The following is a 24,276-nucleotide window of genomic DNA, read 5'->3' on the forward strand; positions in this document are numbered from 1 at the left end:
ATGCCTCACTTGGAAGGCCTGTTTAGGTCACTAGATGGTGGTGAGGGAGGAGGTGAAGGGACTGGTGTTGCACATCCTACGGTTGTAGGGGAGGGTGCCAGAGGACGGGGAGGATCGTTTGGAAGTGATGAGTGAAGCAGGGAGACACAAAGAGAGTGATCCCTGTGGAAAGCAGAAGGGGCCAGTGAAATAGAAGGCGCGATTGGTGGTTGGACCACATTGGAGCTGGCAGAAATGACCAAGGATGATATGTTGGATGCAGAGCCTGCTGAGGTGGAAGGTGTTCCTGGGGACAGATTATTATGGTGACAGTATTCTGCTCCAGAAAAGACAAGCAATTCATCAGTTTAGATCATTTTTGATTAAATAGAAAAGTGCTGCATTGATCTCCACATTCATCCCGTGAATGTGTGCACTTCCTCAGTGTTAAGGATTATTCTGAACGTATGAAATTATAGATGGCAGATATTAATTAAAAATGGGAACCAGTCTTCATGAAATAAAAGAGAGACACGAGATTCTGCAGATGCTGGAATCTGTAGCAATACACACAAAGTGCTGGAGGAACTCAGCGGGTCAGGCAGCGTCTATGGAGGGAAATAAACAGTCGACGTTTCAGGCTGAGACCCTTCATTAGGACTGGAAAGGAAGATGGCAGAAGCCAGAATTAGAAGGTCAGGAGAGGGGGAGGAGCACACACAGGCAGGTGATAGGTGAGTTCAGGTGATAGGCGAGTCCAGATGAGAGGGGGAAAGTAGAGGGTGGCGGGGGGGGGGGGGGGGGGGGTGGAGATGCAAGAAGCTGACAGTTCAAAGGTAGAAGAGGCAAAGGGCTGAAGAAGGAGGAATCCAGTAGGATGAGGGCAGTGGATCATGGAATAAAGGATGGAGGTGGGAAGTAGATGGGCAGGTCATATGGGCAGGGGGATGGGGGCCACAGGAATAAAGGAAGACAAAGGAGTTGGGGGGAGGGGGAAAAGAAAGAAAAAATAAAACCTGTTCACAATTTAACTTCAACTGATACGTTTAGGCTATTGAACCAATTACCGGGTGTGGGACATTCTGATTGTGTACCATTGAAACAGGTGAAGACAATAGATGAATGGTCATGTTAATTGGTGCTCATTGAAAACTTCAGAAGGAGATCAGGGGAGGCGTTAAGTGGCCTCCTGTATTAGCACATTGTTAAAGGCATATCCCTGCCACTTAATGCGGAGTTCAGGACAGGTCTGTTTTGTCACAATCTTCTGGCTAGTTGTATATTCAGGGAGCCATCCCTCAACACCGTAACAAAAAGGGATAATTTTGGGTGTCTGGGGTTTGTGCTCAGAAGCTTTCAGAGCAGCCACAGGATTTGAATATTCAAAGCGATCTGCTAGTTAGGATGTTCTACCACTGTAAATGTGTCAGACTCAGAATCAGAATCAGGTTTATTATCGCTGATATATATCGTGAAATTTGTTGATTTGCGGCAGCAGCAGCAAGACATAAAGACATAAAAATTACTATAAGTTACAAAAATAAATAAATCGTGCTAAACAGGAATAACGAGGTAGTGTTCATGGGTTCATGGACTTTTCAGAAAACTGATGGCGGAGGGGAAGAAGCTGTTCCTGAACCATTTAGTCTGGGTCTTCAGGCTCCTGTACCTCTTCCCCGTGGTAGTAATGTGATGAGGGCATGTCCCGGGTGGTGAGGGTCTTTGATGATGGATGCTGCCACCTTGAGGTACTACATCTTGAAGATGTTCTCGATGGTGGGGAGGGTTGTGCCCATGATGGAGCTGGCTGAATCCACAAACCTCTACAGCCTCTTTCGATCCTGTACATTGGAACCTCCATACCAGGCAGTGATGCAACTGGTCAGCATGCTGTCCAGTACATCTGTAGAAATTTGCAAGAGTCTTTGGTGACATACTGAATCTCCTCAAACTCCTGATGAATTGGAGCCACTGACATGCCTTTTTCATGATATTATCAATGTGTTGGGCCCAAGATAGATCCTCTGAGATATAGATGCCCAGGAACTTGAAGCTGCTCACCCTTTCCACCACTAACCCCTCAATGAAGATTGGTGTGTGTTCTCCCAACTTCCCCTTCCTGAAGTCCACAATCAATTCCTTGGTCTTGCTGACGTTGAGTGTGAGGTTGTTGTTGCAACACCACTCAACCATCCGATCTATCTCATTCCTGTACGCCTCCTCATCGCCATCTGAGGTTCTGCCAACAACAGTGGTGTCATCAGTGAACTTATAGATAGCATTTGAAATGTGCCTAGCCACACAGTCATGAGTGTAGATAGAGTAGAGCAGTGGGCTGAGCATGCATCCTTGAGGTGAGCCTGTGTTGATTGTCGGCGAGGAGATGTTACTACTGATCTGCACTGACTGTGGTCTCTCAATAGGAAAGTCGAGGATCCAGTTGCAGAGAGAGGTACAGAGGCCCAGGTTTTGAAGCTTGTTGATTAGTACTGAGGGAATGATGGTGTTCAACACTGAGCTGTAATCAATAAACAGCAGAATGACATATGTATTGCTGTTGTCTCAGTGCTCCAAAGCCAAGTGAGAACCAGTGAGATTGTCTCTGCTGTAGACCTGTTGTGGTGGTAGGCAAACTGCAGTGGGTCCAAGTTCTTGCTCAGGCAGGAGTTAATTCTAGCCATGACCAACTTCTCAAAGCACTTCATCATAGTAGATGTGAGTGCTACCAGTCAACAGTCGTTGTAGCAGCTCACCCTGCTCTTCTGGGTACCGCTGCCCTTATTGAAGCAGGTGGGAACCTCTGACTGCAGTGAGAGGTTGAAAATGTCCTTGAACACTCCAACCAATTGGTTGGCACAGATTTTCAGTACCCTGTAAGGTACAGAATATGTAATTCTGCAGTTACCTGTCTACATTCAAAATGTTAAAGTGGGTGATTACAGCCATTGAAACTAGTTAATTCTTTAATGTTATCTTTGTGTTTAAAAAGTCTTAAACATTGTGTGAGGAGATAGTCTTCGATTCTCTCCAGAAGATCTGCTGTGTTCAATAAAGACTTCTATATCTCCCAGTTATAGCTTTTGTGTGGCTCTGTTTAGTCAGTCACAACACTCAGAACAAAACTGAAACTAAATCCCCACCTTCAGAAGTGTTAAACCGCCTCTTAGATACATTCTTTAGTGAAACTTTGATGGTTTCGCATAAGCAGAATTTAAGCAGTATTGAATTTCTTGAAGATTCCCCATTGTTTCCAAAATTTTCTCACCTTATTTCTTGATAACTCTGATTAAACATCGCTCTTTCTCCATGAGAATTTAGTGCATACTTTCATCCTCAGTTTTGATGTTGCTCTGCATGTTAAGGGACTGATCTTGTGAAATGAAATGTGGAAAATTATAATTAATGCTGGTCGATAGCTAGAGTATACCAGCAACCAAGTGATCTAAATTGTAGAACAAGGAAATGCCATTTAAAAATAAGGGGACACCCACTTAAGAGGGAGATGAGTCACAATATTTTACTAGTAATAGAGTTACTTAGCACAACACAGGCCTTTAGACCCACAGAGAAGGAGCCGACATCCATTTGCGTCACTCTCCCCACATTCCCATCAATTTCCCCCACACTCTGTCATTCACTTGAATACTAGGGTAATTTATAATGGCTAATTAACCAACTAACCCACACACCTTTGGCCTATGGGAGGTAACCAGAGCACCAGGAGGAAATGCACGCAGTCACCGGGAGAACGTGTAAACCCCACACGGACAGCACTGGAAGCCAAGATTGAACCTGGGTCGTTGAAGCTGTGAGGCAGCTGATCTACCTGAGGTGCCACTCAGCTACCCAAAAGATCACAGGTATACAGGGTGGTGAAGAAGGCATTTGGTATGCTCATCTTCATCGGTCAGGGTATTGAGTACAGTTGCTGCGACGTCACGTTACAACTGTACCAGACGTTGGTGAGACCACTCTTGGGGGTAGTGTGTACAGTTTTGGTTGCCCAGCTATAGGAAGGATACTACCGGACCAGAGGGCTTGAGTTATTGAGAGATTGGATAGGATGAGACCTTATATGGAGGTATATAAAATCATGAGGGTCATAGATAAGATGGATGGTCACAGACTTTTTCCTGGGGTAGGGCAGCCGAAAACTATAGGTTTAAGGTGGGTATATGGAACGAGCTGCCAGAGGAAGTGGTAGAGACAGGGACAATTACAATGTTTAGAAGACATTTAGACAGGTACATTGATAGGGAGGATTTAGAAGGATATGGGCCGAATGCAGGAAAATGGGACCATCTGAGGGGGACAACTTGGTCGGCATGGAGGAATTGGGCCTAAAGATGGCGCCGGAGCGTGGCGACTCGTTGCAAGCTGCTCCCTACAGATCTACTCATTACCCTTACTATAATCGTTCTACATTTTTAAATTTAAACTCTATGTCACTAACTATTAGTAATAATATTCCTCTAAATCTTCTTACAGGGCTGGCGATCTTCCGACCTCCAGGAATGACTATGAGATGGACTCTGACCTCACAATCTACCTTGTTGTGACCTTGCACCTTATTGCACTGCACTTTCTCTGTAGCTGTGACACTTTACTCTGTACTGTTATTGTTTTTACCTGTACTACATCAATGCACTCTGTACTAACCCAAGGTAACTGCACTGTGTAATGAATTGACCTGTACGATCGGTTTGCAAAACAAGTTTTTCACTGTACCTCGGTGCAAGTGACAATAATAAACCGATACCAATACCAACATAACTGGGAGCAGATCATTGGGCCTTTCCAGCCTGTTCCATCATTTATCAGATTACAGGTGATCTGCATGCCATTTTCATGCCCTATACCCATTTTGCCACACGGGGTCTCCTGCAGGGCGTTCACACACTGGATGTACTTCCGTACGTTCACATCATGAGTCTCTTTTTTTTCACTGTTCACAGAAATTTCACCGTTGAAACTGTAATGAGCCCATTATAATGGCAACCGCAGGTTCTAACGAAGATTCTAAGAGTATATATCATTTCTGTTCTTTTAGACAAAAAAAGAAGAGAAACGTGAAACCCCTTAACGAATACTACGGTTGTGAGTGTGTTAATAAAGAACAAGCATTGTCAGCTTTGTGGCATCAACCAGAGAATTTGGAAATATCACTGAGTGTGGCACTTATTGGGGGAAAATAATGGGGAGATTTTGGTTTATTCTCACATCTCGCTACAGCTTACCAGTGGGTGTTTATCTTGGGTGAAAAAACCGCCCCATCACCAGCATTGCACTCCCCATCATGGTGATTCACTTGGTTCAGCGAGAGACCTTAAATGATTGGTCTCCTGTAATCCATCACTGGGAACATGTGGGTCTCCCGATACCTGCTTATAGGTTACAGGTGACATTTCCAGTCGCAATCCTGGGCGGGGTGGTGGGGACTCGTCTCCAATGTGGAAAATGCTTTCGGTTAAGTCGGATGGGAATGAAATTCAGGACGGTTTCCATAAAGTGGACTTGATCTCCGTGACACTTCACCACCCTCCGATAGTGGTCGTCGCTCTTTAGACACAAGCAGCGTTTTGTGGAGATGGGGTGTAGTGGGGGGGGGGGGGCATGGGGGTTGGTGGTAATATTCCAAACTCTGCTGATCACAATCTTGAATACATTCAGTGATCAAGCCTCCACCTCCCTCTTGGGTGGAGAATTCTAAAGATTCACCACCCTCTAGGTGAAGAAATTTCTTCTCGTCCCCACCCGAATTGCCAGCCCCTATTTTGAGACTGAGACCCCAGCCAGGGCAAGTATTATAGTCTCCTGGCATTCACCCTGTCAGGTCCAGTAAGAATGTTGCATGTTTTAAAGAAAGTGGATAAAGCTCATCCTTTGAGGGACGGGTGGCTGGTCATTTACACCCTTTCCTCATTGCCCCAATTTAAGAGCTTCACTGAAGGGAAGCACTTCAGCGATATTTGGACACATTGACCCCTGCAGATTTAAGTTACTTCCAAGTTCAGGTTCTGTCCAGTGGGATTCTCCAATTAAAATCCCACCTGATGGAAGCATGTTCAAAAAAGGATCCTGATGCTCTTTTTAAAATGAATTAATGGATGTGGAGACCACAGCAGGATTAGTGCCCACGACCAAATGCTCAAACTGAATGGCTGCTGAGGTGATTTTAGAGGGAAATGGCACATTGCCATGGGCCTGGAATGGGTTCAGGACGGCAAATTTCTTCCCCCGAGGGTTTCTTGCTCAGCGCCCCTCTGGTTTGGTCAGAAAGAGGTTTAACATTGCAACTGATGAACAACAGGCAATGATTGGTGTTGCTCTTCGGTTTCTAAGGCAACAGGCAGTGCAATTCGCGTGGGTAAATTGGACAGGCTCAACCCTCCATGTTTCCACAAGTTGGCAAGATTTTAATGCAGCCTAGACGTGATGTGTAGGAAAAAAAATGATTTTGCAAACACAGACGTGATTCTTATTTCCAAGGTAATGTGAACAACATCGACTGGGTCTCTGCACTGGTTGCACTGCTGAAGTGCACCGTCACACACACAGCAGTGTGGGAAACCATTGACCAAAGGACGGTTGATAAACTCCAATTTCCTTTAAGGAGGTAAAAGGGCTGCTTTGCTTTCTCAATACGCACACAACAATTACAACTTTGTGAACTATTCTGTATGTTTGTATCATGGTAAACCACTGATATCTTGAAATAGTGCATCATTTGTGCTGCAACCCCACGAGCCTCAACATGATTAACTTTTACTGTCTGGTGAAATCAGGTTATGCATGAACATGTTGCTCGGTAGTCAGTTGTGTTACACAATGCTTCTAGAATGCAGTGTGTGATATTAAGTAAAAATAAGAAGCTTCCCTGTGACCTTTCATTTTTATTCCTTAGATATCCACCATATAGGGAGTTACTTCAAATCTGATATAGAAGAGAATACATGAAGAGAAGTGAATACAAAGTGTGCTTGTAGGTCAAGCAACAATTCACTTGCACCTCTCCCAATTTATTTTGTTTCACTTGATGCTCACAATATGGTCTCCTCTACACTGGAGAAACCAAACACAGATTGAGTGACAGCTTTGCAAGACGCTGCCGTTCAGTGGGCATGGGTGATGATGAGCCACCAGTTGCCTGCCCCTTTAATTCTCCATTGTATTCCCACTCTGACCTCTCTGCCTTTGGCCTCTTGCACTGTTCCAAAGTCCAATTGAAGAACAGCACATCTATCTTTCATCCAGGTACTTTGCAGTCCTTGGGACCCAATATTGAATCAAATGGGTCCAGATAATCTGCCTTTCCTCTTAATAGCAGGGGAGGCTAGTTCGAATATAAGGCCACCCATCTATAACATTAACTCAGTTTTCCTCATTTCTGCCCTCATTCAAATCCCTCTATTAACTCTCCTGCTCTGCCCAGGACTGCAAAAAAAACTGCAGAGAGTTGTGGACACAGCTCAGCACATCACGGAAACCAGCCTCCCCTCCGTGGACTCCGTCTACACTTCTCACCGCATCGGTAAAGCAGCCGACATAATCAAAGACCCCACTCACCCCGGACATTCTATCTTCTTTCCCCTCCCTTAAGGCAGAAGATACAAAAGCCTGAAAGCACGTATCACCAGGCTCAAGGACAGCTTCTATTCTGCTGTTATGAGACTATTGAACGGTTCCCCAGTACAATAAGATAGACTCTTGACCTCACAATCTACCTCGTTATAACCTTGCACCTTATTATCTACCTGCACTGCACTCTCTCTGCAGCTGTGACACTTTACTCTGTATTCTGTATTGTTTTACCCTGTACTACTTCAATGCACTGCATAATGAATTGATCTGTGTGAACGGTATGCAGTATAGGTTTTTCACTGTACCTCGGTGCAAGTGACAATAATAAACCAATTCCAAAGAGATCACCTATGATTATCAAGCATTCTGAGATAGCACCAATAACATCTATGTCACACAGAAAACCACAAAACAGGCTATCTCACTTTTCACATTCCAAGTATTATTGAACAAAAACATTAGCTCTGTTTCTCTCTTCACAAACACTGCCTGTTCTGCTGAGTTTTTCTGTTTGTTTTTCAATTTCCAGCATCTGGAGTCTTTTGATTTGTATCACATTTCAGTGACTTAATAACCAGCGCACATTGGTTCAGCTTCTCTTTCTCCGTTAGCACAGCCTGACCTGCTGGACATTTCTTACAGCTCTGCCTTTCACAGCCTTTATCCACTTTTTCTGTCTGTCTGTCTGTCTCTCCCTCTAACTGCCGTCATTTCATATTCTTTTGTACAGATTTTCTCTCTGGAGCAGCTCTCGTTTACCTATCATTTGAATGGCTTCATCTACAACGTATCACCATGGCAACCCCGTCAGGGATATTCCAGATAACCTGTCCATCCCTCCCCAACCCTCAAGGCAAAATAAAACTTCTGTAACTTGTTTTCTCTTTTCGCCAGACCTGACGAAACGTCCTGGACCTAAACATTAACTTTGTTTCTCTTTCCGCAGATGCTGCCTGACGTCCTGAGTGTTTCTGCTTTAATTTCATATTTCCAGCACCTGCAGTTTTGTATTAAATCATGCTGCAACATTCGGATGGACCAAATGAAAGAGTTTATTAATGTTCGTTTGTGGAAAAGTATTTCTGTTTCGCTGATGGATGCAGTTAACGCGATAAGACTAATAGAGTGACAGTTGGAATATCAATTCCTTTTTATTTGCACTTCAGCCATTTAAATTTCGACTGGATTTATTTCCAGACTCACTGGGGTTTTTACAATGCTGAACTTGGGGACTAAATGGGACCTGTTCAGTGCCAACCTGTTGTCAATGGGGTTTCTGCCCCACAGCCCCTGAGCCCCGCTCCTGACGCCAGTCCTGGGACCCAACCCTCTGCAGATCCGGAGCAGAACCGGAGCAGATTCTCAGCCACTTGTTTTCATCCCAAGTCCAGAAGAAAGGATAAAGTTTCCCCGTGAAATTATTTCCAGTGAAGGTGTGGAGATGGGACTTGGTGTCTGCGCTGTAAAATGAAATTCTCCCGGACTCATAACTGAGATAAACTCCCACCCTCCCGGGGATGGGACCAGCAGGGAGGCGGGATTCAGAGGAGCCATTTACAAAAAGCCTATCACCACCCCGCCCAATGGTCCAGACTCCAGTCGCTGGTTTCAGTGCGACCCACTTCTTCCTCTCCACAGACTCCACAGCAACTCCCAGACTCCAGCGACGATTCCCCGCCACCTCCACTTCCCAGTAATGTCTCCCCGATGTGAATCCCTCCGATCCCAGCACACTAACCCCAACTGTGAACCTCTTCCCGGTGTCGGGGAGGTCCCTCCGGGTCCGGATCCGTCTGACACTCTTCCGATCCTCAGACACCTCAAGCCGCTGATTCGCCGTTTCCACATCCAGGGTCACAGAGACTGGGGGGGAGAAGCAGAGAATTAGAGAGTCCCCAGGGGTCGGGAGGAGACTCGGGCAGCGTGGCCCTGGGACTGGTGACGATATTTTTTCAGGCACAGACAGGCGGCCAACATTAACCTTCCTTGGAGTTCCACACAAGTGCATTAAATAGACTAAGCAATTCTCCTTTCAACATTAAACATCAGTGCTTTCTTTTTCCCCAGACGCAGCCTGGCCTTGCAGGATTTTCTGTTTTTATTTCTAATTTTCTCAATGTTTCCTTGGTAATGCTTGAGAGCAAGAGCGGAGAGATTGGATGCCACAGACAATCTGTTTGAGGAACTCAGCAGGTCCAGCAGCGTGTGTGTGTGTGTGCGCGTGTGTGTGCGTGTCTGTGTGTGTGTGTGTAGTGTGTCTATTGTGTGTAGTGTGTGTGTTTAGAGTATGTGTGTAGTGTGCGTGTGTGTGTGTGTGCGCGCGCGTGTGTGCGTGTCTGTGTGTGTGTGTAGTGTGTCTATTGTGTGTAGTGTGTGTGTTTAGAGTATGTGTGTAGTGTGCGTGTGTGTGTGTGTGTGTGTGTAGTGTATCTATTGTGTGTAGTGTGTGTGTTTAGAGTATGTGTGTAGTGTGCGTGTGTGCGTGTATGTGTGTGTGTGTGTGTGTGTTGTGTGTGTGGATGGAACCAAGAAGGGAGGGGGATGAAGATGGATGGGGTCTATGGGGGGGGGGGGGGGGTTGAGGGAAAGGAGACAAAAATAGGAGGACCAAAGGAGGATCAGAATGAGAGAGGGTTGGAGAGGTTGGGGCCATTGTGTCGGATAGGTGGCAGGGAGAGTAGAAAACAAAGGAAGGGAAGGCAGAGCGAGAGCAAGAGCGAGAGAACACGTATGGGATTGTGTCGTACAGTACAAACTAACTTCCAGTGAGGTTGGACTGTCTATTTAAGTTTTTAAAAAACATTTGGACTTTGCATCTTAGTTGCACCATTCATCTAGTTATGAATGTGAATAGACATAAATCTCTCCATAAGAAATTTCCTAAAGAGATAGCAACACACAGAGGATTTGGGGCAGAGGTTGTCTGGAGTGGATTTGAAGAATTTCACTGTGGATTTGTGGGATTGTGAAGAAACCCCTGGGGAGTTTTGGGCAGCTGCTCTCATCCCAGCAGAAAACAGTGGGGCTTCCAGGCAGGGAGACGTATCACAGAGTTAGAAAGAGATCACCAGGGCAGGTAAATCGTTTTGTTCAGTGGTTCAGTTCTGAGCCCCTGCATTGGATGTTTGAGAGAACGAAGCTTCCACCTGATGAACTGAAGGTGGAATTGGTGCATGAGTAAAATGGCAATACTAATTAGGTCCAATTTGGAGCATGTCCCTTAATGATACTTAATGCATGAAATAATATTCGGTTATTCCTGCATAACATGTCAAACTGTAAGTTGTGAATCAGGAAAAATAAAGCTCGATGATCTTTACCAGGATGAATGTCATCGAACATTTCCTGCCACACTGGGAAAGGTAAAGGCCCAGCACATTCTTCCATCGTTAGATCCTCATCCTGAACTGTAAGTGTCTGGTCATCTCCAACCCTGCAAATATTAAACAGTTTAGTTGAAAGTATTTGAACATTGACTAATTTCCTGAGTTAATATTACAAAGTTATGCTGTTTCGGGTCAGAACGTGTCCTACCTCCTCTTCTGACAGCATTCTTCCTGAAATAAACAAAATAGAAATCAGAATGGATAGAGACTGACCAAGATTGTTTAGTTAGTTGTTAGGAAATATTCATTCATTGGCATTTTCTAAATTAATAATCAAAGCTAGTAACTTTTATAGCTAAATCCAGATAATGTGTCAAAAGAATATTTCTCATCCATATTCACCAATGAGTGGGCATTGTTGGTGGGATATTCATTGAGGATTTGTGAAGTTCTACAATGTGGTAACATTAAAAATGAGCAGGTATCTGAGGTCTTAGCAGGCTGAAAATTTATTCAATCCCCGGGGCCTGCTGAGATGTATCCCAGGCTGTTGTGGGAGTCAAGGGAGGAGATTGCTGGTGCTCTAAGGGAGATTTTTAAATTGTCACTGACCACAGGTGAGGTGCCAGATGATAGGAGGACAGTAAACGTGGTAAATCTCTTCAAGAACAGCAGTATGGATAAACAAGGCAATTATAGGCCCGTGAATCCTATGTCAGTGACAAGATGTTTCTGGAAAACAAAACTTCTGAGGGGCAAGATTAAGGTACACTTGAAAAGGTAGGGATTAATGAAAGATTAATCATGATTTTGTTAAAGGGGATCCTAAATGAACAACTTTGATTGAAATTTTTGAAAAGCAAACAAAATGTACCAATGAAATCAGTGTGGTTAATGTAGCTTACACGGTCATCAGTAAGATCATTGATCAGGTCTCAGAAGGGAAACTGGTCCAACAGCATAGAGCTCACGGGATTCCTAGGCATGTTTGTAAATTGGATCCAAAATTGGCTCAGTAATAGGAGGTAGAGGGTAATGTTTGAAAGTGTAGTGGGTGCTGCTAGAAGAGAAAACCATTGCTGTTTATGATTGGAAACCTGTGCTTGGTACTGTTGATTACATACTGTATACTAATGATGTGGATATAAATGTCGGAAGTATTATTAGTAGGTTCAGAAGTTTTCATAACTTTCCTATCAGTGACAATAGTCTCATGGGCATGTAATTACCTGCTTTATCCCTGGTGATCTTTTTGAAGAACATAAAAGTGGTGCTGTTGAGGATGCAGGATGACATTAACCAGTCGATAAGGTGGACACACCAGTGGCGGATACATTTTTAATCTTGTAAGGTGTAACATGATGCAAGAATGAAGGGAGCTCTGACACAATGAATGATAGTGCCCTTGGCAGGAACAAGTCCAAGGATTCCTGAAGTAGCACAGGTCAATAAGGTGTTGGGGGCAGCATATGGGTGCTGCCATCTTCAGCTGGGTCAGAGATTATAAGCGAGGGTAGGTTATGGTATGATTTTATAAAACATGATTTAGGCCACATCTGGAGTGCTGTGCTGTGTGCAGTTCTGATCTTCGGATTTCAGGAATGATGCATTTGCTCTGGAGAGGGTGCTGAATAGACTCACCAGGATGCAGGGATTCAGTTATGTGAAGAAACTGGATAAATTGGGGTTGGTTTCCTTGGAGCGGATAAGGCTGCGTGTGGGGTGACCTGACAGAAGGAGCATGGACATGGCAGACAGTGAGAAAATGTTCTGTGTGACAGATTGTCGAAAACAAGAGGTCAGAGTTTTGGTGCAAGGGGGCAAAAGGTTCAGGTGGAATCTGAGGAGCATTTCTCCCCCAAAAAGAATATGGCTGGAATCTGGAATGTACTGCCTGAGGAACGATGGAGACAGGTACTCTCACAATCTATAAGAAGTATCCAAATAAACACTTGACTGGCTAAGGCATAGAAGGCTAAAAACTAAATGCTGGTAAATAGGATTACTATTGGTGGGTTCTTGATGGTTGGCATGGATATGGTGGGCTGACGAGTCTGTGTTGTGCTCCATGATGCTCTGACTCTACGATTACTTTGTAGCTGTATCAAACAGCAGGAATTACTTTGGGAAATCAGACCCACCAGGCTGTGCTCCTTCTCCCCTGCATACAAACAGAAACTGAAAAGGGAGGATCCGGTACGGAGAGTCGTGCAGTGCTGGTCTGAGGAAGCAGATGAGCTCCTATGTGACTGCTTTGAGACAGTGTTCAAAGACTCAGCTGCCAGCCTTGATGAGTATGCCACCATCATCACAGACTTTATCAGCAGGTGTGTGGAGGACTGTGTACCAAACAGGACAATATGAGTGTTCCCAAACAGGAAACCAGGGATGAACTGGGAGATCCACTTCCTACTGAAGTCGAGGACTGCTGCACACAAATCTGGTGATCCTGTTCTGTACAAGAAATCGAGGTACGACCTTCGGAAAGCTATCAAGGATGCCAGGAGGCAATACCGACTCAAAATAGAGTCCCTGACCAGCCGTCAGCTATGGCAGGGCTTACAGGCCATAACAGGCTACAAGACGAAGATGGGCTGCATAGTTAACAACAGTGCATCCCTTCCTGATGAAAACACATTGTAGGCGCGTTTTGAACAAAAGGGAAGTGGATTGTCACCACCCACCCTGACAGCCACCAACACAGCTGAACCTGTGATCACAGTGGAGGACGTAAGATCAGTCTTCCAGAGAGTGAACGCGAGGAAAGCACCTGGCCCAGATGGTGTCCCGGGCCGTGTGCTCAGATCTTGTGCTGATCAGCTGGCAGAAGTATTTGCGGACATATTTAACCTCTCGCTGCTTCAATCTCAGGTTCCCTCCTGTTTTAGGAAGACCACTATCATCCCGGTACCAAAGAAAAGCAAGGTAACGTTCCTCAATGACTACCGACCAGTGGCTCTGACATCTACCATCATGAAGTGTTTTGAGAGGTTGGTCATGGCACGCATCAGCTCCAGCCTACCAGACGACCTGGACCCGTTGCAATTCGCCTATCACCAAAACAGGTCCACAGCGGATGCCATCTCCCTGGCCCTACACTCAGTTCTGGAGCATCTGGACAGTAAAGACACATATGTTAGACTATTGTTTATTGACTACAGCTCTGCCTTCAATACAATAATCCCAAGCAAGCTTGACACCAAACTCCGAGACCTAGGACTCAACACCTCCCTCTGTAACTGGATCCTTGACTTTCTAACCAACAGACAGCAATCAGTGAGGATAGGCAGCAATACCTCCGGCACGATTATTCTCAACACTGGTGCCCCACAAGGCTGTGTCCTCAGCCCTCTACTCTAATCCCTATACACTTGTGACGGTGTGGCCAGATTCTTCTCTAACTCCATCTACAAGTTTGCAGATGATACCACCGTTGTAGGCTGTATCTCAAACAGTGATGAGTCGGAGTAAAGGAAGGAGATAGAGAGCTTAGTGGAATGGTGTCACGACAACAACCTTGCCCTCAATGTCAACAAAACAAAAGAGCTGGTCATTAACTTCAGGAAAGGGGGCAGTGTACATGCACCTATCTACATCAATGGTGCTGAGGTCGAGAGGGTTGAGAGCTTCAAGTTCCGGGGAGTGAACATCACCAACAGCCTGTCCTGGTCAAATCACGTAGATGCCATGGCCAAGAAAGCTCACCAGCGCCTCTACATCCTAAAGAAATTTGGTTTGTCCCCTTTGACTCTCACCAACTTCTACTGATGCACCATAGAAAGCATCCTATCTGGATGTATCATAGCTTGGTACAGCAACTGCTCTGCCAAGGACTGCAAGAAACTGCAGAGAGTTGTGGACACAGCCCAGCGCATCACAGACACCAGTCTCCCCTCCTTGGACTCTGTCTTTATCTCTCGCCGTCTTGGTGAAGCAGCCAGCATAATCAAAGACCCCACCCACCTGGGACATCCTCTCTTCTCTACTCTTCCATCGGGTAGAAGATACAGGTGCCTGAGGGCACGTACCACCAGACTTAAGGACAGCTTCTACCCCACTGTGATAAGACTATTGAATGGTTCCCTTATACAATGAGATGGACTATGACCTCATGATCTACCTTGTTGTGACCTTGCACCTTATTGCACTGCACTTTCTCTGTAGCTGTGACACTTTACTCTGTACTGTTATTGTTTTTACATGTACTACCTCAATGCACTCTGTACTAACCCAATTTAACAGCACTGTGTAATGAATTGACCTGTACAATCAGTTTGTAAGACAAGCTTTTCACTGTACCTCGGTACAAATGACAATAATAAACCAATACCAATACCAATTACACCCAAGATGTTATGTACAGCTGTCAGTTACAAATTCTTCCAGCTGCCAATACACAGAAATAGGTTATAACAGAAAGAATACAGAGGTACAGGACAAAGTGCAAGGAAGGCTTATACGGACAATGACAGAGGTGAGAGGGGCAACAAACAGCAAAGACCATACAGGTTGGGACAGGTTGGTTTGTGGGTGGGCAGGGGCCCAGAGGATGGGAAGGAAGTTATCTCATAGGTGAATTGGTTGAGGATTTTGATACAATGACTGGATTTGATAAGGTAGATGTGACATTTGCATTAATAAAGAGGCTAAATTGCTGAACAGATAACCAGCAAATGAGCTAACGATCTGGTGATACACACTGCAGCTGAGAAACACAAAATCCGTGAGCTAATTAAAGTTGCTGTAAAAAACAATTATTCCCCACAGAGGCCTTGAAACTGTTCGATTGTTGGATCATAACATCCTTTGGGGATGGAAATAAGTCATTTGAATTTGTTTTGATCTTTTGGCAACTTGAGATACTCAGAAAAGTCATTGATACATAGTTGCCTCTGAAATGGCCCAGCCAGCCACTTATGTCAAGGGTTATAACCTGGCCTTGGCAATGTCATGCACAAAACAAGAATCAATTTTAAAAAACTGTTCCTCATTCTCACCCATCATCAATGTCCGTGTGCACTTATAGTGAACTGAACTGAAATAAACTTCCTCACCTTCAGAAATATCACTCCATCTCTCTGCTCCATCTGTTTCTGCAACATTGAGTGTTCCTCCTCAATGGAAGTTAAATTCTTCTGAATCTCCCGAAGATTTCTCTCCATTAGATCCACAGCTCTTTCCTCTTGTTTTCTAAGATCTCTGATTAAACGCTGCTCTTTCTCAGTGAGACTCTGATGTATTTTCGTGAACTCGGATGAGATGTGGGACTCCAGACTGCGTGACTGATCCTACCATAAAACATAGAACAGTACAGCACAGGAACAGGCCCTTCAGCCCACAATGTTGTGCCAAACCAATTAAATTAGTAATCACATGCCCAACTAAACTAATACATTCTGCCTACACAATGTCCATATCCTTCCATTTCCCTCACATTCATGAGCCTATCAAAGAGCTTCTTGAGTGCCCCTACTGTATCTGCCTCCACCACCACCCCAGGCAGCGCATTCCAGGCCCCCACAACTCTCTGTGTAAAAAACTTGCCCCACGCATCTCCATTCAACTTATCCCCTCTCACCTTAAATGCATGCCCTCTGGTATTAGACATTTCAACCCTGGGAAAATGATACTGGCTGTCTACTCTATCTATGCCTCTCATAATCTTATAAACCTCTATCAGGTCTCCCCACAACCCAAGTTTGTCCAATCTCTCCTCATAGTACACCCCCTCTAATCCAGGCAGCACCCTGGTAAACCTCTTCTGCACCCTGTCCAAAGCCTTGACATCCTTCCTATAATGGGGCAAACAGAACTGAATGCAATACTCCAGATGTGGCCTAACTAAAATTTTATAAAGCTGCAGCATAACTTCCTGACTCTCAAACAGTGCCTCGACTAAAAAGGCAAGTAGGCCATCTGCCTTCTTTACCACCCTATCAACTTGTGCAGCCACTTTCAGGGAGCTATGAATTTGGAACCCAAGATCCCTCTGCTCATCAACACTGTTAAGGAGTCTTAAGTGTACTGTCTCTTTACATTTGATCTCCCAAAGTGCAACATTTCACATTTGGCTGGGTTGAACTTCATCTGCCATTTCTCCGCCCATATCTGCAACTGATCTGTATCCTGCTGTATCCTTTGTCAGTCTTCTATGCTACCTACAGCACCACCAATCTTTGTATCATCTGCAAATTTACTAACCTACCCATGTACATTTTTATCCAGGTCATTTACATACATCACAAACAGCAGAGTTCCCGCTACGGATCCCTGAGGAACACCACTAGTCACAGACCTCCAGCTAGAATAAGTCCCATCAACCACTACACTCTGTCTTCTATGGGCTAGCCAGTTCTGAATCCAAACAGATAATTCACCTTGGATCTCATGCATCTTAATCTTCTGGAGGAGCCTCCCATGAGGGACCTTGTCAAACACCTCACTAAAATCCATGTAGACAACATCCACAGCTCTACCTTCATCAATCACCCTCGTCACCTCGTCAAAAAACTTAATCAAGTTAGTGATGCACGACTTGCCCCTCACAAAGCTCTGCTGACTGTCCCGAATTAGGCCATGGTTTTCCAAATGCTCATAAATCCTATCCCCAAGAATCCCCTCCAGTAACTTCCGTACCACTGACACAATACTCACTGGTCTACAGTTTCCAGGATTATCCCTGTTTCCCTTCTTGAATAATGGAACAACATTAGCTACTCGCCAGTCCTCCGGGACCTTGCCTGTGGCTATAGAGGACACAAAGATATTGCTCAAGGCCCCAGCAATAACCACTCCCAATAACCTGGGGTATATCCCATCAGGTCCTGGGGACTTATCGACCTTCATGCTCTTTTAGAGACCCAACACTACTTCCTCCTATATTTCACAATGCCCTAGCGTATTAACATGCTCCACACTGATCCCCCTATCCTCCATGTTCTTCTTCTTGGTAAATACTGATGGAAAGTACTCATTTAGGACCTCACCCACATCCTTCGCTTCCAAGCACATGTTCCCTCCTTTATCCTTGCATGGTCTTACCCTCTCCCTAGTTATCCTCTTGCTCTTGATGTATGTATAGAATGCCTTGGGATTCTCTTTAATCCTAGTTGCCGAGGACTTTTCATGGTCCCCCCGGCTTTCCTAATTCCCTTCTTGAGTTCTTTTCTGGCTTCTTTAGAATCCTCAAGTGCTCAGTTTGCTCCTAGCTTCCTAAACTGTACATACTTTTCCTTTTTCTTCTTGACTAAATTCACCACCTCTCTCGACATCCAAGGTTCCCTTACTCTGCCATCCTTGTGCTTCCTTCTTACTGGAACATACCTGTCCTGTACTCTGTGCAGTCGGTCTCTAAATGCCCCAAAACAAGTCCATATTAACTCAACTAACTCTCCCTAGTTCCTGCCTAATGCTCTTGTAATTTGGCCTGCTCCAATTTAATACTCTCCTGCAAGGTCCATGCTTATCCTTATCTATAGCTATCTTAAAGCTTAAGGAGTTGTGGTCACCGTTCCCTAACTGTTCTCCCACTGAAAGGTCAGTCACCCGGCTGGGCTCATTACCCAACACCAGGTCCAGTATGGCCCCTCCTCTCATTGGACTCTCTACATATTGATTTATGAAACCCTCCTGGATGCCCCTAACAAATTCTGCCCCATCTAAACCTCTTACACCAAGGAGATCCAAGTTTATATTAGGGAAGTTGAAGTCCCCCATGACAACAACCCTATTGGCTTTACACCTTTTCCTAATCTGCCTGCGTATCTGTTCCTCAATTTCCCGGTGGCTATTGTGGGGTCTGTAGTATAATCCCATTGGAGTGATTGCACATTTCTTATTTTTGAGTTCCACCCAGTGCAGACTCAGTGGATGAGCCGCAGCTGTGATATCCTCCTTGATTAGCAGTGCAACGTTCCCCCCCCCCCCCCACCTTTTACCTCCCTCTCTATCTTTCCTAGAACATCAAAAACCTGGAACATTAAGCACTCATTCTTGTCCCTTTCTCAGCCAAGTCTCTGCAATGGCCACAACATCATAGTTCCATGTCCTGATCCATGTTCTTAAGTCCTTACCCATAATACTCCTTGCATTAAAATACACACACTTCAAACCGTCCTTCCCATCGTGTCCATTACTTTGCTCCTGCCTGCTTTTACTGGCCCTGTGCTGTGGTTCCCACCCCCCTGCCAAACTAGGTTAAACCCTCCCTAGTAGCACCAGCGAACCTCCTGGCCAGGATATATTGGTTCCCCTCCAGTTGAGGTGCAACCCGTCCCTCTTGTACAGGTCACCCCTGCCCCTACCGAAAGAAATGTGAACAATTTTATAGAATGCAATAAATGGAGCAAAACTAATTGAGATCACAACAAATCAGAAGGGGAGACTTTACCCGAATCTCAGAAATCTTCTGCTCCCTGTTGCTGTTCCAGTTTGAGAATCGCTGATTTCCTCTGGGCGAGCGCTGTGAGGGAAGATTTCATCTCATTCTGGAATATGGCAGAAGATCATGGAACAAAAGTGTTGGTGAATAAAAATGCAGGGGGTTAATCAGGTGATCAAACGTATCTCCATTTTTTTTACCTTGTAGATTTCAACAGCTTCTTTAATCGGCATAAAGTTATGAGACTTGTGTTCCCGCGCATCTCTGCAAATCAGGCAGATCAGTTTCTTGTCAGTTTCACAAAACAGCTTCAGTTCTTCCTGATGTTCCTCGCAGTGAAGTTTCCTTCCCTTATATGTCGGATTGAGGTTCAGTTTTCGAGCTTTCTCTGCCAGGCTCACTAAGGCCCGATTCACTCTGAGGATTATTTCCTGAAACTCCTCTCTGCATTCCGGACAGGATTTACTCTGCTCCTTTTCCCAACTCTGTGTGATACAGGAGCGGCAGAAATTGTGTCCGCACTCCAGCGACACCGGATCGGTGAAGAAATCCAGGCAGATGGAACAAATTACCTCCTCGGTGAAATTCTCTACTTGTTGTTTTGTAGCCATGTTCGCAGCCAAGACTTCCTGGTCCAAAACCTTTCAACTTTCGGGTAGCAGCTGACATCCTGCAGTACCGCAATTGTCCACTACGCACGCTGCAGTACTCAGTGAACCACGATCTGCTCGCCGCAATAGTGCAGGGTGAGGGTCCTCGGACAACTTCCCACAAATCCCATGTAGGGGATGGGTCGAGATGACATTAAACAAGCCTGAATATAGAATAAGGAGTAAAATGACTGAGCGGGGATGTGTGGTGTGTGCTGTGCCCTGTGGGAAGAGATTAAGCAGACCGGAGCATATCGCCCAAAGTTCAGAAACAATGATATTGGACTGGAACGGAGCAGTTCAGTTATGAGGACAGAATAGAGAAACTTGATGTGTTCTCCTTGGAGAGAGGGAGGCTAGGAGAGAATATGACAGAGATCAGTAAAATTATATGGACAGGGCAGACTGCAGGAAACTGCAGAGGTAAATACAGCTACAGATCATCGAATTAGGATAAGGGGGAAGAGATATAGAGGAGATATCAGGGAGAACTTCTTCACCCATACAGTGCTAAGTATCTGCAATGCGCTGCCTGAGAGAGTGCTTGAAGTTGGGTGGCTGACATCATTTAAGGATTATTTAGATGAGCACTTGAATCCGTTCCAAGTAGAAGGCTATGAACCACGTGCTGGGAGATGAGATTAAGATGGAAGGGTGTCCATTGGTCATTGTGCACCGAAATGTACAATTATATTGATTATACGATTATGCTGAACGAAGTGGTAAATGTGGGTTCAATTGTAACATTTAAGAGAGGTTTGGATAGGTACAAGGATGAGAGGGGCTTGGAGGGATATGGTCCAGGTGCAGGAAGATGGGACTAGGCAGAAGATCAAGTCAGCATGGATTAGGTGGATCGAAGGGCCTGTTTCTGTGCTGTTGTGCTCTATGATTCTCTGGAAGCAATCTGAGATTACCACCTCTAAAATCCCCCTTTTTAATTGCTGCCTAACTCAGTGTATTCAGATTGTAGGATCTTGTTGCTTTTTTTTCTGATTTAGTTCACTGGTACTAACATGTACCAGGAGAGGCAGCTGTTCACAACCCCCTCCAGAATGTCCTGAGCTGCTCTGGCACATCCTTCAATCCAGCAACAGGGAACAACATACCATCTTTACCAAGTTAAGGAGAGCAAAACTGCACTCACTACTCCAGGTGTGATTTCTGCAAACATCTGGAAAAATGCAGCAGGATATCCTTGCTTTTCTTGCAATGATATCCAAATACCAGTCTTGTTAACTGCTTGCGTCACCTGCATGTTTGCTTTCAATAAACTGGTGTACAAGGGAACCCAAATCCATTTGCCCATCTGTATTTCCCACTCCATGACCATTGAAATAACATTATATTTTTCTGACCAGTGGATAACTTCACATTTATCTAGAACATAGAACATTACAGTACAGTACAGGCCCTTCAGCCCACAATGTTATGCCGACATTTTATCCTGCTCTTAAGATCTATCTAACCCCTCCCACATAACCCCCTATTTTTCTATCATTCATGTGTCTATCTAAGAGTTTCTTAAATGTCCCTAATGTATCTGTCCCCACAACCTCTGCCGGTAGTGCGTTCCACTCACCCAACACTCTCTGTGTAAAAAACTTACCCCTGACATCTCCCTTATACCTTCCTCCAATCACTCTAAAATTATGACCCCTTGTGTTAGCTATTGTCACACTGGGAAAAAGTCTCTGACTGTCCACTTGATAAATGCCTCTTATCATCTTGCACACCTCTCTCAAGTCACCTCTCATCCTCCTTCTCTCTAAAGAGAACAGCCCCAGCTCGCTCAACCTATCCTCATGAGACATGGTCTCCAATCCAGGCAACATCCTGGTAAATCTCCTCTGTACCCTCTCTAAAGCTTCCACATCCTTCCTATAATGAGGCAACCAGAACTGAACACAAGTGTGGTCTGACCAGAGTTCTATAGAGCTGCAACATCACCTCACAACTCTTGAACTCAATACCCCGACTAATGAAGGCCAACACTCCATACACCTTCTTAACAACCCTATCTGTTATGCTGTATCAGCAGTGTCATTAGCCACTGATTTAACTTACCGAACTTGCCCTGAATCCGCCTCCCTGTTCACAATTCCACATATGAGAGTTGTCAGCAAACTTGGAAACATGACATTTAGTCCCCTCAGCCAAACTGTTCATACAGACTATGAAAAGCTGGGGCCCAAGGACCGATCCCTGTGCTTTCCCACAAGTCACAGGTTGTCAACCTGAAAGAGATCTGATGGTGGTTAGTTTTTGTGAGGGTTAGGAAGTGGAAATTGAACAAGGCCCTTGAGGAATATAAAGGAATCAGGAAATAACTTAAACAAGGAATTAGGAGGACTCCCCTTTGAGAGCTAATAAGGGTCAAGAAGTGGCCTAGGCTTGTAGGATTAAGGAGAACCCCAAGGCATTTTGAATGTATCTCAGGAGCAAGAGGGTAGCTTGAGAAAGGGTAGGTGCCCTCAAAAACAAATGAGGGAATTTATGCATGGAGGCAGAGAAAGGGGAGAAGATACTTAATGAGTACTTTGCATCAGTATTCAGCAAGGAGTGGGACATGGATGATGGTGAGATGGGGAGGGTTGGGTTGATATTATAGTGTTTATCGAGAAGGAGGGAGGAGGAGGTATTGAGTCTTGAAAAACATTAATGTGAATAAGTCCCCAGGGCCTGATGGGATCTATCCCAGGATACTAAGGGAAGTAAGAGAGTAGATGGCCTGGGCATTGGCAGAGGTGTTTGTATCTTCTTTAGCCATAGGTGAGGTCCCACAAGTTGAGAGAATAGCCAATATTGTTCCTTTGTTTAAGAAAGGCAACTAGGATAATTTGGGAAATAAAAGGCTGGTTTGCTGGTGTGCCTTATATCTGCAGTAGGGAAATTATTGGAGAAGTTTCTTAGGAACGGGGTTTACTTGTATTTTGAAAAAGATTTTAGTTATTAGGGATAGTCATCATGGTTTTGTACGGTGGCGGTCCTGTTTCAAAATTTATGAGGAGGTGACAAAGATGATAGATGAGGGTAGGGCAGTGGATGATGTCTACATGGACTTTAGTAAAGCAGTTGACAACATCCCTCACATGGTAGGCTGGTCCAGAAGATGAAGCCACATAGGATACACAGTGACTTAGTAAGTTGGAGATAAAACTTGCTTGGTTGTAGATGACAGAGCCTGGTGGTGGGGAGCAGGGAGTTTATCTGACCAGAGGTCTATGACCACAAGGATCAGTGCTGGTGAGGAAGTGAAGGGTTAAGAATTGCAACCATACCTATAACTGGCAAATAAAATATATATATATATATATATATATATATATATATATGCATTTATATTTCTTTAGCAAGGACTAGCAAGCTGCTGACCCACTAGTTAGGTTGTTTTGGGTAACGAACCATTCCGATATGTCAGACGGTGGCGATACTGGGTGTAATTAACATTGAGGTGAAGGCTTGGTCTGAACAATGAAGGGTGATACCTGCCTTTGAAAGCCTTGATTATAACTCAATTACACTAAGACAAAAGGTGTGATAGCTGTCTCGGGATCTCTATAACTTGACTGAAACTAGCGGCGCCGTTTGCATGGGATGTGCGTGACAATTCCTGTATAAATGTCTGTCTACCCTTTGTTCGGGGAGAACTCGGGAAGCGACTCTTAGTGAGTGCTGAAGAGAATTCTCCTAGCGGTGCACTGCTAATAAAGGTATTTGTTCGAATCGACCTCGTGGCACTGTGTTATTTACAGCGGACGGAAAGGGAGAATTGATTTCGGGATGACACTGGGATGTCTGTTGTTTGCAATATATATTAATGATTTGGATGAAAATATAGGTGGTCTAATTAGTAGGTTTTCAAATGACATGAAAGTTGGTGCAGTTGTGGATAGTGAAGAAGTTTGCAAGTGATGCAACAGGTGATGATTTCAATCACTTGGAAATCTTGGCAGAGAAATGGCAGATGCAATTTGACCTGGGTAAGTGTGACATAATGCATTTTGCGAGGTCAAATTCAAGAGGAAAGCAGACAGTGAATGGCGGGAGAGTTAGGAGCATTGATGTACAGAGGAATCTTAGGGTGCAAGTCCATAGTTCCATGAAAGTGGCCACACAAGTGGACAGAGTGGCAAGGGAGAGATTCAACAGGAATTGAGCCTAGGAGTTGGCAAGTCATGATGCAGCTATAGAATTCTACGGTTCGGCCACATTTAAACGACTGTGTGCAGCTCTGGTTGCCACACAATAGGACGGATGTGGAGGCTTTGGACAGGGTGCAGAAGAGGTTCACCTGAGTGTTGGCTGGATGAGAGGGCAGACGAGGTAGTGTAGTGGTTAGCGTAACGCTATTACAGCG

The 24,276-nt window shown here is 44.8% G+C and overlaps 2 protein-coding genes across 3 annotated transcripts in view; both read right to left on the reverse strand.

Annotated features, from left to right (window-relative positions):
- LOC127585820 (uncharacterized) overlaps positions 1 to 19,877 on the reverse strand; it is a 35,571-nt gene extending 15,694 nt beyond the window's left edge. Inside the window, exons 1-5 of the mRNA XM_052043518.1 lie at positions 19,467 to 19,877; positions 19,276 to 19,347; positions 11,095 to 11,117; positions 10,881 to 10,993; positions 9,183 to 9,423 (exon numbers count right to left, since the gene is read on the reverse strand). Coding sequence (XP_051899478.1) covers positions 9,183 to 9,423; positions 10,881 to 10,993; positions 11,095 to 11,117; positions 19,276 to 19,347; positions 19,467 to 19,877 — 860 coding nt within the window. The remainder of the gene's footprint in view (positions 1 to 9,182; positions 9,424 to 10,880; positions 10,994 to 11,094; positions 11,118 to 19,275; positions 19,348 to 19,466) is intronic.
- Positions 8,631 to 19,611, reverse strand: LOC127586017 (zinc-binding protein A33-like). 2 transcript variants are annotated; one of them, XM_052043788.1, is made up of 6 exons: positions 19,467 to 19,611; positions 19,276 to 19,372; positions 15,941 to 16,174; positions 11,095 to 11,117; positions 10,881 to 10,993; positions 8,642 to 9,423 (listed from the first exon to the last, which is right to left on the reverse strand). In XM_052043788.1, exons 3-6 carry the CDS (start codon positions 16,046 to 16,048, stop codon positions 8,825 to 8,827), a joined length of 843 nt encoding a protein of 280 aa, XP_051899748.1. In that variant the 5' UTR covers positions 16,049 to 16,174; positions 19,276 to 19,372; positions 19,467 to 19,611; the 3' UTR covers positions 8,642 to 8,824. The 2 variants fall into 2 exon arrangements, with proteins under 2 accessions (XP_051899749.1, XP_051899748.1); XM_052043789.1 differs by lacking the exons at positions 19,276 to 19,372; positions 19,467 to 19,611 and adding an exon at positions 13,837 to 14,000 and having other exon boundaries at positions 8,631 to 9,423; positions 15,941 to 16,076.
- Positions 19,878 to 24,276: the final 4,399 nt, after the last annotated feature.

The sequence above is a fragment of the Pristis pectinata genome, chromosome 34 (assembly GCF_009764475.1).
Source record: "Pristis pectinata isolate sPriPec2 chromosome 34, sPriPec2.1.pri, whole genome shotgun sequence".
Taxonomy (NCBI): Eukaryota; Metazoa; Chordata; class Chondrichthyes; order Rhinopristiformes; family Pristidae; genus Pristis; species Pristis pectinata.